This window comes from Papaver somniferum, unplaced genomic scaffold (assembly GCF_003573695.1).
Source record: "Papaver somniferum cultivar HN1 unplaced genomic scaffold, ASM357369v1 unplaced-scaffold_135, whole genome shotgun sequence".
Classification (NCBI taxonomy): Eukaryota; Viridiplantae; Streptophyta; class Magnoliopsida; order Ranunculales; family Papaveraceae; genus Papaver; species Papaver somniferum.
This window is the reverse complement of record NW_020622713.1, coordinates 1,984,052-1,998,649: the sequence shown is the minus strand read 5'-3', so window position 1 is coordinate 1,998,649 and position 14,598 is coordinate 1,984,052. Positions and strand designations below refer to the sequence as shown.

The following is a 14,598-nucleotide window of genomic DNA, read 5'->3' as shown; positions in this document are numbered from 1 at the left end:
CTCCACCTCAAGTATCGGGATTTCTTTCCCTTCCAAGCTTATCTACGCGTCAACTTGGTTCTCCAAACTCTCAAGTACTCCCTGTAGACTGAATAAGGACTCAATTCATAATGTAAAATCCTCTGGTACTTCCATACATAAACCAAAATATCCGAGAATACACGGAACTCCCTGTTTTAGCCTACTCGATGATTTCCTCCTCTATTTTCGAATCTAAAGGGATTACCAACCCTGTTTCGATGAATCAAGATAATCCCAATCCATCTCCACGTCAAACTCCGACATAATCTCACCCAAAAGACGATAACAACTCCGATAAACTTCACCTCCTCCGTTTGCTTCTTCCGGCCTATCTAGCCTAATCGGTTGGGTCCAATCAATCACAACGACCCTGTTATGCTATCACAGGTCTAGTCCAACGAAAATAAGCCATTGAATCTCCTTATAAATCGCTCAAAATTCGATCTCCAGATCTGCTTCGCTGCTGCAACAGCTTCCCGCCAAAAAGTTTCATTTGAATTGTGAAGAAGAGCCGCCCCCTATCCAGAGCAGGGGTGCGAATAAAAGCTGCCTTGAGGGTGTCCTGAGGGTGCCCCTTAGTAATTTGGGGTACCCCTTATCCATAGTGAGAGTCCGAATAACATGTGTCCTCCGGGCGCTTTTACCAACTTTTCGAGCCGATTTTTCCAAAAATGATTATTGGCCAAAAATACCTACACACACATAAAACACCGTAATAAGTACAAAAATGAGCACTATCAATTATAGAATCGAGACAAATTAGACACAAAAATGTGTCTATCAGGAATGCATAAGGAATTGGCCCAAGCAAAAAACTTTGTTTGATATTCGAAGTTTTCATAGGTTAGCTTCTTTCTATCGCCGATTCATTGCAAATTTTAGTGGAATAATGGCTCCAATAACCGAATGCCTGAAGGGTGGCAAGTATTCATGGAATCAAGAAGCGGATGACTCCTTTGAATTGATGAAAATAAAGTTAAGTACATCTCCAATTTTAATATTACCAAATTTTGATAAACCATTTGAACTTCATTGTGATGCTTCTAAGTTATGCATTGGGGCGGTTCTTATCAAGAAGGGAAACCGGTGGCCTTTTATAGTGAAAAGCTAAATGGGTCTATACTTGCATATAGCACTTATGATGTTGAGTTTTATGCTATTGTTCAAGCACTCAAGCATTGGAGGCACTATCTTATTCACAATGAGTGCATCTTATTTTTTCGGCTACGATGTGGTCGGGCCACATACTCAGAGTATGTGGCCCTTTTTCTTTTTTTGACACGTATACAAAGTAAAAAATAAAGTTCAAAACAGTTTTATTAGAAAAGTATTTAACTAACTTTTTTTGGTTAACTTCCTATTTTTCTCAAAATGTGAATTTTTTGCGGGGATTTGGAGGGGGCATGATTTAAGTTTATATACATGTAGGAAAAAGAAAAGGGGACACATACTTTGAGTATGTGGCCCGACCACATCTTAGCCGGGGCGTGGTAAATGGGTTTCTTATTTGCAACAATTTACTTTTTCCATCAAGCACAAGTCGGGTGTACAAAACAAGGTAGTGGATGCCTTGAGTAGATGTACTTCTCTTCTTACACAAATGAGGGCTTGTATTTTGGGATTTGATGATATTCGGGAGCTCTAAAAAAATGATACTTATTTTGATCCTCTTATGGTTGATGAAAGTTCACTCCAAAATGGTGATTATGTTCTTTTCGATGGGTACCTTTATCGGAAAAATTGTCTTTGCATTCTGCAATCAAGCTTGAGATATAAAATTATTAAGGAGCTTCACGATGAGGGGCATATGGGGACTACTCGTACTTGGAACTTGGTTTCTAGCTCATACTTTTGGCTGGGAATGTGGAAGGAGATTCATCGATATGTGAAGAGATGTCATATATGTCAAGTATCTAAAGGAACGACCACTAATGCGGGATTATACATGCCACTTCCTATTCCTTCTCGTTCATGAGAAGATTTGAGCATGGATTTCATCTTGGGATTTCCACGTACTCAAAGTGGTATGGATTCAATATTTGTAGTGGTAGATCGTTTTTCCAAAATGTCTCATTTCATTGCTTGTAAAAAGACAACGTATGCGGTCATGGTAGCTCAACTCTTTTTTAAAGAGATTTATCGTTTACATGGTATTCCTTCTTACATCATCTCGGATAGAGATAGTCGTTTTGTGGGGCATTTTTGGCGTACTTTATGGAAGTTGGTCAAGACCAATTTAAGTTTTAGCACCGCTTATCACCCTCAAACGTATGGACAAACCGAAGTGATAAATCGTTCCCTAGGTAATCTTCTTCGTTGTTTGGTTGAGGATAATTTGAAGACATGGGACCAAGTTTTATGCAAGGCGGAATTTGCTTACAACCATGCGGTGAACCAGAGTAGTGGTTATTCACCATTCATGGTGGTGTATGGGTTCAATCCAAGAGTACCACTTGACTTGTCTTTAGTACTGGATTTGAAAAGGACAAATGCTAAGGCGGGAGACTTTGTTTCTCAACTCCACTTTATACATGAAAGAACCCGAAAGCATCTATAAGCTTCATCAAGGAAATACAAGAACAAGGTTGATCAACGACGACGCATGGTTGAGTTTGAAGTTGGAGATCTTGTTTATGCGGTTCTTACTAAAGAACAAGCTTAAGGCAAGGAAGGTTGGACCATTTCCAATTGGAGAAAAGATAAATGATAATGCTTATCGACTCAACTTACCAAGCTCAATTTATACGCCCGACGTATTTAATATTAAGCACTTGGTTCCATATTGAGGTAACAATGCCGAAGAGATGGACAAGTCGATGGCGAATTTCATTTAAGGAGGGAAGGATGATGCATAATGGTATTTCATATATACCATTTCTGCCATTTTATTTCGTATTTACTCTTTTACACCCTTCTATCCCTTATTTCCTATCTTTGTCCTTTTTGTTTATTATTTATTGTTTAAACCAAGGAAACAGTACGCATCACTTCGTTTTTGAGATTGAGAGATGTACGAATGGATTTTCTCCTCTAGTCTCCTCGCCCGACAAAATGATGTTATCTTCATAAGCCATATTGGATAGCTCTTTCAAATCAACAACAAGAGTTTCTTGTGTGAATACTGAATAGGTATGGTCAACATAATTTGCCAAGCATGAGTTCAAGATTTTCAAAGTACTACCAACATTAAGGGTCATGCAAACGAAAGAAGTTCAAGGAGATACATAAACATACGATTCAATGTCACATTATGCACACCTATATACATCTGATTATTCAACAAATACGTAAGCCGAGCAATGGGAACATAAAACGAGCATGCATTCAATTTCTGCGATAAAACAGAACAGAAAACAGTCGCAACAAGTACAAAGTTTCAAGTGCTTAGAATATGTCCAGAAAAGCAGAGAACAACATTAGAAATAACTGGTTGCAAATTAAGTACAGAATTTTAAATGTACACCACCAATAGTGAGTGTCAAATTTAGAAGGAACCTAATTGCCAAAATATACTGAATTTCCACAGATGTGTTCAATTTTGGATTCAACCAACCCGAACATCCAAAAACATTTTAAACTTTCAAGCGCTTTTTAGTTAGAGGTCCAATGAAGGATTCGACAGTGCACCCCTGTTAACGCAGATAACGAAGATTATTATACGAAGACCTAGCAAATCAGAATACATGAAGAGTCTACATGAGAAGATTAACTTACTTCAGGAACAACCTCGAGTCTGTTGTGCAACCAAGATACCAACTAGATAAATCAAGATTAGCCATCACCTTCAGACCAAGCATAAAATCTTCATAAGCTATCGTTAAGGCGTGAACACCAATTTATCTAAAGGTGTTTGAAATTTGAAAACACTAGTGGGTACACGATTAAGAAGATACACTGCATTAGTGATAGCTTCTTCCCAGAAATCTGGCTTCATGTTTTCTCCAATTAAACAAGCTCTAGAAATCTCAAGTAATTGCCTATTCTTCCTTTTCGCAACACCATTTTGTTGTTGCGTAGAAGGACAAGTGGTTTCATGAATTAAACCATGCTCTTGGAAATAACCTTGTAAAGTTTCATTGATATATTCTCCACCATTATCCGAACGAAGGACCTTTAGAGTGGTAGAAAATTGTGTTTGAATCATAATATGAAAAGATTTGAAAATACCAGCAACATCACTTTTATTTTTCATCAAATAAAGCCAGGTCATACGAGTGCAATCATCGAAAAAAAGAACAAACCAACGAAATTCTGAATTACTAGTAACTCGACAGGGACCCCAAACATCAGAATGACCCAAAGCAAATGGGACTAATCTTCTGCTAAAACTATCAGGATAAGTAGTGCGATGACTTTTTGCTAAGATGCAAGTTTCACAATTAAAATCAGAAGGTTTGCAGCCCGAAAATAGAGTTGGAAATAAATGTTGTAAATACCCAAAAGAAACGTGACCTAAGCGGTGATGCCATAATTTTATCTGATATTCATTTGCATGGGAGGACCCCTTAGCTGATAAAGACCTCCCTTCACACACATCTTCTACATAATACAACCCCCCTTTCTTAGTACCACGCCCAATTATCTTCCCGTTGCTGAGATCCTGAAGAAAACAGAAATTCGAATAGATTAATACTACGCAATTTAATTGTGTGGTCACTTGTGATACTGATAAAAGATTGTTACAAAGGGAAGGAATCAACAAAGTATGTTCTAAAGTTAAGGAAGAATTCAAATCAACTCTCCCATCTCCAGTAACCGGGTATGGAACTCCATTGGCATTATATACCGTTGAACAATCAAGTGGGCACACATCTTTCAAAATAGATGCTTCAAATATCATATGGTTAGTGGTAACATAACCAAGAATCCAACCATGATCCTTGTTTGAGTTAGCATCTATTAGAGCTAGGCCAATATTACCTGATTCTTTGGGAACAAGATGATCTATAACAGAAGGAAGTTCATCAACTATTGGAGTAGTTGTTGTTGACGTTGTCATCTCAGTAGAATAGATAGCTGCTTTGCCTTTTCCTTTTTTAGTTTTTGATAGAGTATTCCACCACTCAGGATAACCATTATTCTTAAAGAAGTTTTCAACAGTGTGCTTCCCATTTCCACAATAAGTACATTTTCCACCAGTATTTTGTGATGAAGATTGTTGCGAAAAATTCCCAAATTTGTTTACCGTCATTGCTATTTGAGGGGAAACAAATCGATTCATCATGGCACTACGATGTTGTTCTTCACGCCTCACAATAGAAAAAACCATTTCGGGTCCAGGTAGTGAAGCACTACGAAGTATTTCTCCTCTGACAGAATCATAAGAATCATCAAGACCAGCAAGAAATAAATAAACTCTCTCTTCATCAATCTCTGCTTTGCGAATTTTAATCACATCTGCTTGGGTAAAAGTAATTGGCTTACGATAATCTGGTTCTTGCCAAATAGTCGTAAGATCAGAATAAAAAGTAGCCACGGGTCGACCCGTTTGCTTTGTTTCCATAGCCTTTCGAGATAAATCATAGAGAATTGATTTATCAGTCCCTTCATAATATCGATGTTTCACTGCGTCCCAAACATCTTTTGAAGTAGGTAAACAAATGAGTACATTCATTAGTTCTGGCTCCATAGCACCAACAAGCCAACCTTTAACAAGAGAATCTTTCATACACCATTCATCATATGTCGATTCACCTTTAGTGGGTTGTTTGGTAGAGCCAGTTAAATGTCCATTTTTGCCTCTACTTGAGACAAACATAGATACAATTTGAGACCAAAGAGTAAAATTTTTGTCATTCAATTTTACACCATAAGGAATCGAAGTCGGCTCCTGAGAAGGTACCGAATTCATCACAAAAGTAATAACAACTCCAGTATTATCACTAGTAGGAATGACGAAATAAACATCAAATAGTAAAAAATAATTACGATAAAGAAATTAAGACAGTTTTGACTTCTAAGAGTAGTAATTAATTTTACTCACGTTCTTACTAGATCAAGGACAATAACTTCAATTGTAGGACAATAAATATCACAGTAAATTAGTGATATGAAATCAGATACTGAAGATAAAATAATCTTGTCAACAAAAATTAAAAAATGAACCTTAAGATAGCAGCGGAATAATGATCGATAAGAAGCACTCACTCTATATTGAAATACTCATCTTCACCGTGGAAGTTCTGATACCAACTCAAACTTAAGGTTCAAAATATAAAAGCTTAATTGTTGTATATACATCTTCTCACCAATTTGGTGTATATATACACATATTACAAAGAGATCAAATACATCTTCTGTACTAACGTGTTTGCGGAGCTTAACCAAGATAACACGTCTTGGCGGGGAGACAAGCACGCCTAAGAGATAACATGCATACATGTCAGGAAGAGAAGAAAAAATAGAAAAAGTAAACTTACATCCTTACAAGTATGTTCCCACTTAATTAATTAAGTGTTCACACTACCACCTCCTTTAGGTGTTCACACTTAACTATTCAACACTCTCCTTCAAGATGGTGTGTGTATATCAGATATGCCCAACTTGACAAGTGAATCGTTAAATATGTTACTTGATACGGCTTTGGTCAGAATATCTGCTAACTGTTGTGTTTTACGAACATATGGTACTTCAATAATGTTTTCTTCGAGTTTTTCATAGATGAAATTGCCATCAATTTCCACGTGCTTTGTTCGATCATGTTGTACCGGGTTTTCTGTAATTTTGATCGCTGACTGGTTATCACAAAACAATTTCATAGGTTTTACAGTAGGAAAACCAAGTTCCTCCATAAGCCTTCTTAACCGTAATAATTCACAAATGCCTTTCACCATTTCCCTGTATTCTGCTTCAGCACTGGACAAAGAAACCACATGTTGTTTCTTAGATTTCCATGTTACTAAATTACCTCCGACGAAGGTAACGTAGCCAGATGTCGATCTTCTACTACCACCTTTTCCGTCCCAGTCCGAGTCAGTGTAACCCGATACATCAAGATGCCCATGTTTTGAAAACATCAACCCTATTCCTGGTGCGGATTTTAAATATCTCAGTATTCTAATGACTGCATTCATATGTTGTTGACCCGGATTATGCATAAATCTGCTCACAACACTCACATCATAGGCAATATCAGGTCTTGTATGGGAAAGATTAATCAAACGGACAACTAACCTCTGGTATTGCCCCTTGTCAGCCGGTACTTGATTAGAATACTCTTCCAGGCAATGATTTTGTTCCATAGGAGACCCAATCGGCTCACAACCAAGCATACCGGTTTCCTTCAACAAGTCAATCACATATTTTCGCTGAGACAAGAAAATACCCTTCTCAGATCGTGAAACTTCAATACTCAAGAAGTATTTAAGTCCACCCATATCCTTCATATCAAACTCGGAATACAAAAAACTCCTCAGTTTATCCATCTCTTCAGGATCATTTCCTGTTACCACCATATCATCTACATAGATGATAAGTACAGTTATCTTGTCACCTACTCTTTTCATGAACAAGGTATGATCAACGTTACTTTGTGTGTATCCGAATTTCTTCATTACTAGACGAAATCTACCAAACTAAGCTCTAGGAGACTACTTCAAACCATATAAGGCCTTTTTTAGCTTACAAACCGCGTTTGCAATGTTCGGAGCATTATAACGTGGAGGTAGTGTCATGTAGACTTCTTCTTGCAAATCACCATGTAAAAAAGCATTTTTGACATCATATTGTCGTAGCGGCCAGCCTAAATTTGCTGCTAAAGACAACAATACTCGAATAGTATTGATTTTTGCGACAGGATCAAATGTCTCTTGATAATCAATACCATAAGTCTAGGTAAACCCTTTAGCCACAAGTCTTGCTTTGCACCTATCAATAGAGCCATCTGTATTATGCTTGATAGTATAAACCCACCTGCAGCCAACTGGTTTCTTCCCTTCTGGTAATGATACTATTTCCCATGTACCATTTTCCTCTAGTGCCACCATCTCTTCTGTCGTCGGATTAGCCCACTTTGGATCACATAATGCTTCTTCTACATTTCTGAGAATAGTAATATCTTACATCTGGTAGAAAAATGCTTTGCTAGCTTCTGACAATCTATGAGTAGACATGTAGTTCGCAATTGGGTATTTCACCTTCTTTATTGGTTCAGGAGAAAAACGATCCGGTAGCACTCCACGATTATTCCGTTGTGGTAACTGATACCTGTTTGTCTCAGTTAATTCACAAGAATTGTTAGTATTAATCACAAGATCTATGTTTACCTCAGGAACATCATCATGAGGATAACTGGTAATAGGTACTATTGTTGAAGAAAGAGGGGGGGTCTTCGAGGTCTTCGACAACAAATGTTTCTCCCTCTTAAACTGTTTCCTCGGTTTGCATAGTAGTCATACCGATATCAGTAGGAGCAGGTAAATTATTTGAAACTTTGTTAATTATGGAGTGATGTATCTCACAATTAGATGGAAACAAATCTATCCAATTCAACTCTTCAATGTTGTTCTCTCCCTGAAGAGGAGAACTAGGATCATATGTTGAATAGAACTTCTCATGCTCAGAGAAGGTAACGTCCATGCTAACATAAAATTTGTGAGAAAGGGGATGATAACACCTGTAACCCTTTTGAAACGGATGATAACCAACGAATACACACTTTAGAGCACATGGGTCAAGCTTGCTGCGCAAATTTTTTTGTATGTGGACATAAACAACACAACCGAACCTTCGTGGAGGAAGCTTAAGTTGAGAAGGAATTGCCATAAACGAACCCAATTTATCTAAAGGTGTTTGAAATTTCAAAACACTAGTGGGTACACGATTAAGAAGATACACTGCATTAGTGATAGCTTCTTCCCAGAAATGTGGCTTCATGTTTGCTCCAATTAAACAAGCTCTAGTAATCTCAAGTAATTGCCTATTCTTCCTTTCCGCAACACCATTTTGTTGTTGGTAGAAGGGCAAGTGGTTTCATGAATTAAACCATGCTCTTGGAAATAACGTTGTAAAGTTTCATTGGTATATTCTCCACCATTATCCGAACGAAGGACCTTTAGAGTGGTAGAAAATTGTGTTTGAATCATAATATGAAAAGATTTGAAAATACCAGCAACATCACTTTTATTTTTCATCAAATAAAGCCAGGTCATACGAGTGCAATCATCGACAAAAAGAACAAACCAACGAAATTCTGAATTACTAGTAACTCGACAGGGACCCAAAACATCAGAATGACCCAAAGCAAATGTGACTAATCTTCTGCTAAAACTATCAGGATAAGTAGTGCTATGACTTTTTGCTAAGATGCAAGTTTCACAATTAAAATCAGAAGGTTTGCATCCCAAAAATAGAGTTGGAAATAAATGTTGTAAATATCCAAAAGAAACGTGACCTAAGCGGTGATGCATAATTTTATCTGATCTTCATTTGCATGGGATGACCCCTTAGCTGATAAAGACCTCCCTTCACACACATCTTCTACATAATACAACCCGTTTTCTTAGTACCACGCCCATTTATCTTCCCGTTGCTGAGATCCTGAAGAAAACAGAAATTCGAATAGATTAATACTACGCAATTTAATTGTGCGGTCACTTGTGATACTGATAAAAGATTGTTAGAAATGGAAGGAATCAGCAAAGTATGTTCTAAATTTAAGGAAGAATTCAAATCAACTCTCCTAGCTCCAGTAACCGGGTATGGAACTCCATTTGCATTATAGACCGTTGAACAATCAGGTGGGCACACATCTTTCAAAATAGATGCTTCAAATGTCATATGATTAGTGGCACCAGAATCAAGAATCCAACCATGATCCTTGTTTGAGTTAGCAGCTATTAGAGCTAGGCCAATATTACCTGATTCTTTGGGAACAAGATGATCTATAACAGAAGGAAGTTCATCAACTATTGGAGTAGTTGTTGTTGACGTTGTCATCTCAGTAGAATAGATAGCTGCTTTGCCTTTTCCTTTTTTAGTTTTTGATCGAGTATTCCACCACTCAGGATAACCATTCTTCTTAAAGCAGTTTTCAACAGTGTGCTTCCCGTTTCCACAATAAGTACATTTTCCACCAGTATTTTGTGATGAAGATTGTTGCGAAAAATTCCCAAATTTGTTTACCGTCATTGCTATTTGAGGGGAAACAAATTGATTCATCATGGCACTACGATGTTGTTTTTCACGCCTCACAACAGAAAAAACCATTTCGGGTCCAGGTAGTGAAGCACTACGAAGTATTTCTTCTCTGACAGAACCATAAGAATCATCAAGACCAGCAAGAAATAAATAAACTCGCTCTTCATCAATCTCTGCTTTGCGAATTTTAATCACATCTGCTTGGGTAAAAGTAATTGACTTACGATAATCAAGTTCTTGCCAAATAGTCGTAAGATCAGAAAAAAAAGTAGCCACGGGTCGACCTGTTTGCTTTGTTGCCATAGCTTTTCGAGATAAATCATAAAGAATTGATTTATCAACCCCTTCATAATATCGATGTTTCACTGCGTCCCAAACATCTTTTGCAGTAGGTAAACAAATGAGTATATTCATTAATTCTGGCTTCATAGCACCAACAAGCCAACCTTTAACAAGAGAATCTTTCATATACCATTAATCATATGTCGATTCACCTTTAGTTAGTTGTTTGGTAGAGCCAATTAAATGTCCATTTTTGCCTCTACTTGAGACAAACATAGATGCAATTTGAGACCAAAGAGTAAAATTTTTGTCATTCAATTTTACACCATAAGGAATCGAAGTCGGCTCCTGAGAAGGTACCGAATTCATCACAAAAGTAATAACAACTCCAGTATCATCACCAGTAGGCATGACGAAATAAACGTCAAATAGTAAAAAATAATTACGATAAAGAAATCAAGACAGTTTTGACTTCTAAGAGTAGTAATTAATTTTACTCACGTTCTTAGTAGATCAAGGACAATAACTTCAATTGTAGGACAATAAATATCACAATAAATTAGTGATATGAAATCAGATACGGAAGATAAAATAATCTTGTCAACAAAAATTAAAAAATGAACCTTAAGATAGCAGCAAAATAATGATCGATAAAAAACACTCAATCTATATTGAAATACTCAGCTTCACTACGAAAGCTCTTATAACAACTCAAACTTAAGGTTCAAAATATAAAAGCTTAATTGTTGTATATACATCTTCTCACCAATTTGGTGTATATATATATACACATACTACAAAGAGAGCAAATACATCTTCTGTACTAACGTGTTTGCGGAGCTTAACCAAGATAACACGTCTTGGCAGGGAGACAAGCACGCCTACGAGATAACATGCATGCATGTCAGGAAGAGAAGAAAAAATAGAAAAAGTAAACTTACATCCTGACAAGTATGTTCCCACTTAATTAATTAAGTGTTCACACTACCACCTCCTTTTGGTGTTCACATTACCACATTCTTTAGGTGTTCACACTTAACTATTCAACAAAATCCACTATCTGATTATCCGTGATTTTGAAAGTAAATCCCCTATTTCCTCCGTCGATTTCTTCAAAGTGGTTTTTTTATCTCTAGGACTAGAGAAAAAGAAAATTTTGATGGCTGAAATACAGTCGAAACTGAATCAAGAGCCATGTTCCTCTTCTACACGATTGGTGAAATTAAATCAAGTACCATGCTCCTCTTTTACTGCAGTTCCCGCTGGTAATAATTTCTTCAACCCATCTTTTGAGCACCTGTTATTTCGAATAGTTTACTTATTGTTTATTTGTACAGCACCAAATAAACCTCCTGAAGCTTGTGGGATAAAAACAAAAACGAAACATGACGGTCCCGATTGTAAACTTTTCGACCTTATTGTTTCATTGTCACTCATCCTTATTGTTTCAGTTTATAAATTTGTCAAAGGTCTTACGTTGTATTGTGCGCGACAGATATCTTGCAAATCTTGCACAATTATTTTCCATGGGAAACAATTGATGATATAGATAGGGCTGAACGCCATTATTACCGTGTGTTATATGAACGAAGGGATCCAAAGATTGATGATATACATGCAGATATGGCAAAGCTGAAGGTAATTATTACTCTATTCATATTAACTAACGTTCTTTTTTGTCCATTGTATTTAGTATTGGTTTTTTTTTAATCTTTATAGGAGCTATCTAGTATTCTGAGAGGGGAGTATGATAATTGCAGAGATGTTTGTTATGCAAACCAAAAGAGAGCTGCTCAACCTTAGGATGAATTTCTCACAGCCCGTCTTGGTAGAACTTGTTGATCCATCCTATGAAGATTTGACAACGGGTTTTGAGAAATTCACGATTAAACAAGCTCTGAAACAAAAAAAAAAAAAACAAGCTCTGAAACAAAACCATGAGAACGGACAGATTCAAACTCCACAACAGTCTCTTTGCAGTCATCTTGAGGTGAGGTGAAGTTCTGGAAGATTTTTTCTTTTTTATTGTCACATTTCTGAGGTGTTTTATTTTCATATTTAAAGGTGATGCGTAGAAAACTACAAAATATGGATAATGATGCTTTTTCAAAAGCGGGCATGCGGATGGTTAGTGTTGAGCATTTACTTTGGAGGGCGAACCGCATAATTAAAGCCTTAGAATCAATCGAAAACAAGTTCAGATTTTTGATTATGGTAAATAATTTTTATTAGTTTAATTTGGGAATCCATGAATTGTCTCGCGCATATAGCTTAACAATAAATGTTCTTGTTTTTTTTTTGAATATAATAGGTGAAGGACTTGGAAGCCCCTCGCAAGAAGTCACGTATGAGCAACTCAGCAGCTTGATCGAACAAAGAACACATTTGGTTATAAATAGGAGCCTATGATTCCATTCATCAGTGGAAAGGGGAGCTCACGTACTCATCAGCATATTGGGCCTGTGAATTGAGCCGCATAGACTAATATTTGCTTTTAGACCTTGTATTACTGTTGGGCTTAATTTGTTAGAATAAGAATGAGTAGTTAGGTTATTTCCTAGAGTTCTGAGTCTGTATTTGATGTAATCCTGTTTGTAGGATTAAGTTAAACAGGAGTGGGTGTTTAAAGACCAATCATTGTGTAAGAAAGAACTTAATGAATGAAAAACCGTATTTTCCTTTGGAAGATAAACTAGGCTCTGGTTTTCAGAGAGAAGGTAGCTTGCTACCAAGTAATTCATTGATCTCTTGTACTAGTTCAGTACTGAATCTTGACGTTGGAAGAGAAACATACTATTAAAGATGTTCATTCAATTGCTAAAGAAAATTCCGCTGCAATCCTAGCAATTCGTGAACAATTGAAGGTTCTCATTGAAAAATCAGTTGCTCGTGCTACTGCCGAGGCTAGAACGAATGCTAATTTCGAACGAATCTTCAAAGCCTTACAGGCCCTTCTTCTTCTTTCACCTGAAGAACAATCTGATGCAACTATGTATCTTGGTTCACCTTTTGGTTCTAAAGCAGATTCAACAAAGGGAGCTAAAGGAAGTCTTGAGGTGATCAAATCTACCCCTCCTAGTAAGTTTTCTCGAGCACCCAGAGTTGATATTCACGATTTGATGGAAATAATCCAAGGGGTTGGGCTCAAAAATGTGAAAGATATTTTGCTTTTCATAATTTTGCCGATTCAGACCGAGTTGATATGGCTGCAATCCATATTGATTCTAAAGTGGATCAATGGTTCTTAAATTATCAACATGGTAAGCATAATATGTCTTGGGACACATTTGTTCATGATATGTGTGTTAGGTTTGATGATGTAGCAAATGATAATTATGTTGGTAGTTTTAACAAGCTGTCTCAGACTACTACAGTTGAAGATTATTATGATAGATTTGAACATTTTAAAGCTTATATGGTAGCTAATAATCCAACATTGCCTGAGTCTTTCTATACTATGAGTTTTATTAGTGGTTTGAAGGATGAAATACGCACTACAGTTCAACTGTAGTGCGGATTTCATTCTTCAAATAACAAGCTTCACTTGTTAACTCTACTAAACCAATTAAAAACCCCTCTCGGCCATTCTTTCCATCACCCATTTCTATTCCTCAGAACCCTTCCACAGCCAAACGATTTTTTTTCCTTCCTCTCATTTTCATAAATCTTCTAATTTTTCTACGACCCCTATCATTACTCATCCCCCTACACCTACTAAAACTGACCCACCACTTCCACCTATCAAGAAACTTACCCCTTAATAAATGAAAATTCGCAGAGATAAAGGCCTCTGCTATAACTGTGATGAATTCTACAGAACTTGCCACATTTGCAAGACTCAACAGTTATTTATGCTTGTTGCGATGAGGAGGACCTAAGTGATCAAAGTGATGCATCAACTGATGATCCTATGAAAAATTCTCCCTCTAGTTCTGACACCACTATGGAGATTTCATCGCATGCCTTGATAGGCCATTCTGTACATGACACTATTCGTATTTCCGGATATTTCAATAATCACCCTATAATGGTTTTGATCGACACAGGTAGTACTCATAGCTTCATCGATTCTCACATTGCAGACAAGCTTGGTGTACATATTTCACCAACAGGTCATATGCTTGTGATTGTTGCAAATGGGGATGTAGTTGCAGGAAA

General features: G+C 36.9%; 2 protein-coding genes across 6 annotated transcripts; one reads left to right on the top strand and one right to left on the bottom strand.

Annotated features, from left to right (window-relative positions):
* Positions 1 to 9,133: 9,133 nt before the first annotated feature.
* LOC113333919 lies at positions 9,134 to 10,772 on the bottom strand. The gene is made up of 2 exons (XM_026580279.1): positions 9,879 to 10,772; positions 9,134 to 9,558 (listed from the first exon to the last, which is right to left on the bottom strand). The coding sequence occupies exons 1-2, from the start codon at positions 10,624 to 10,626 to the stop codon at positions 9,521 to 9,523; spliced, it is 786 nt and encodes a 261-aa protein (XP_026436064.1). The 5' UTR covers positions 10,627 to 10,772; the 3' UTR covers positions 9,134 to 9,520.
* Positions 10,773 to 11,515: 743 nt separating this feature from the next.
* LOC113333903 lies at positions 11,516 to 13,096 on the top strand. Of its 5 annotated transcripts, none has more exons than XM_026580273.1 (6): positions 11,516 to 11,705; positions 11,778 to 11,840; positions 11,936 to 12,078; positions 12,160 to 12,430; positions 12,516 to 12,654; positions 12,752 to 13,096. In XM_026580273.1, exons 1-4 carry the CDS (start codon positions 11,600 to 11,602, stop codon positions 12,241 to 12,243), a joined length of 396 nt encoding a protein of 131 aa, XP_026436058.1. In that variant the 5' UTR covers positions 11,516 to 11,599; the 3' UTR covers positions 12,244 to 12,430; positions 12,516 to 12,654; positions 12,752 to 13,096. The 5 variants fall into 5 exon arrangements, 3 of the variants coding, with proteins under 3 accessions (XP_026436058.1, XP_026436057.1, XP_026436056.1); XM_026580272.1 differs by having other exon boundaries at positions 12,505 to 12,654; XR_003352412.1 differs by lacking the exon at positions 11,778 to 11,840 and having other exon boundaries at positions 12,505 to 12,654.
* Positions 13,097 to 14,598: the final 1,502 nt, after the last annotated feature.

Excerpts from the sequence above, each read along its gene's own strand:
- LOC113333919 (XM_026580279.1), bottom strand. The coding sequence starts at position 10,626 with ATGAAAGATTCTCTTGTTAAAGGTTGGCTTGTTGGTGCTATGAAGCCA. Across the intron at positions 9,559-9,878 it reads TCTTGTTCCCAAAGAATCAG|GATCTCAGCAACGGGAAGAT; the intron begins GTAATATTGGCC and ends TGTTTTCTTCAG.
- LOC113333903 (XM_026580271.1), top strand. The coding sequence starts at position 12,188 with ATGATAATTGCAGAGATGTTTGTTATGCAAACCAAAAGAGAGCTGCTC. Across the intron at positions 12,431-12,504 it reads CTCTTTGCAGTCATCTTGAG|GTGATGCGTAGAAAACTACA; the intron begins GTGAGGTGAAGT and ends TCATATTTAAAG. Across the intron at positions 12,655-12,751 it reads AGTTCAGATTTTTGATTATG|GTGAAGGACTTGGAAGCCCC; the intron begins GTAAATAATTTT and ends TGAATATAATAG.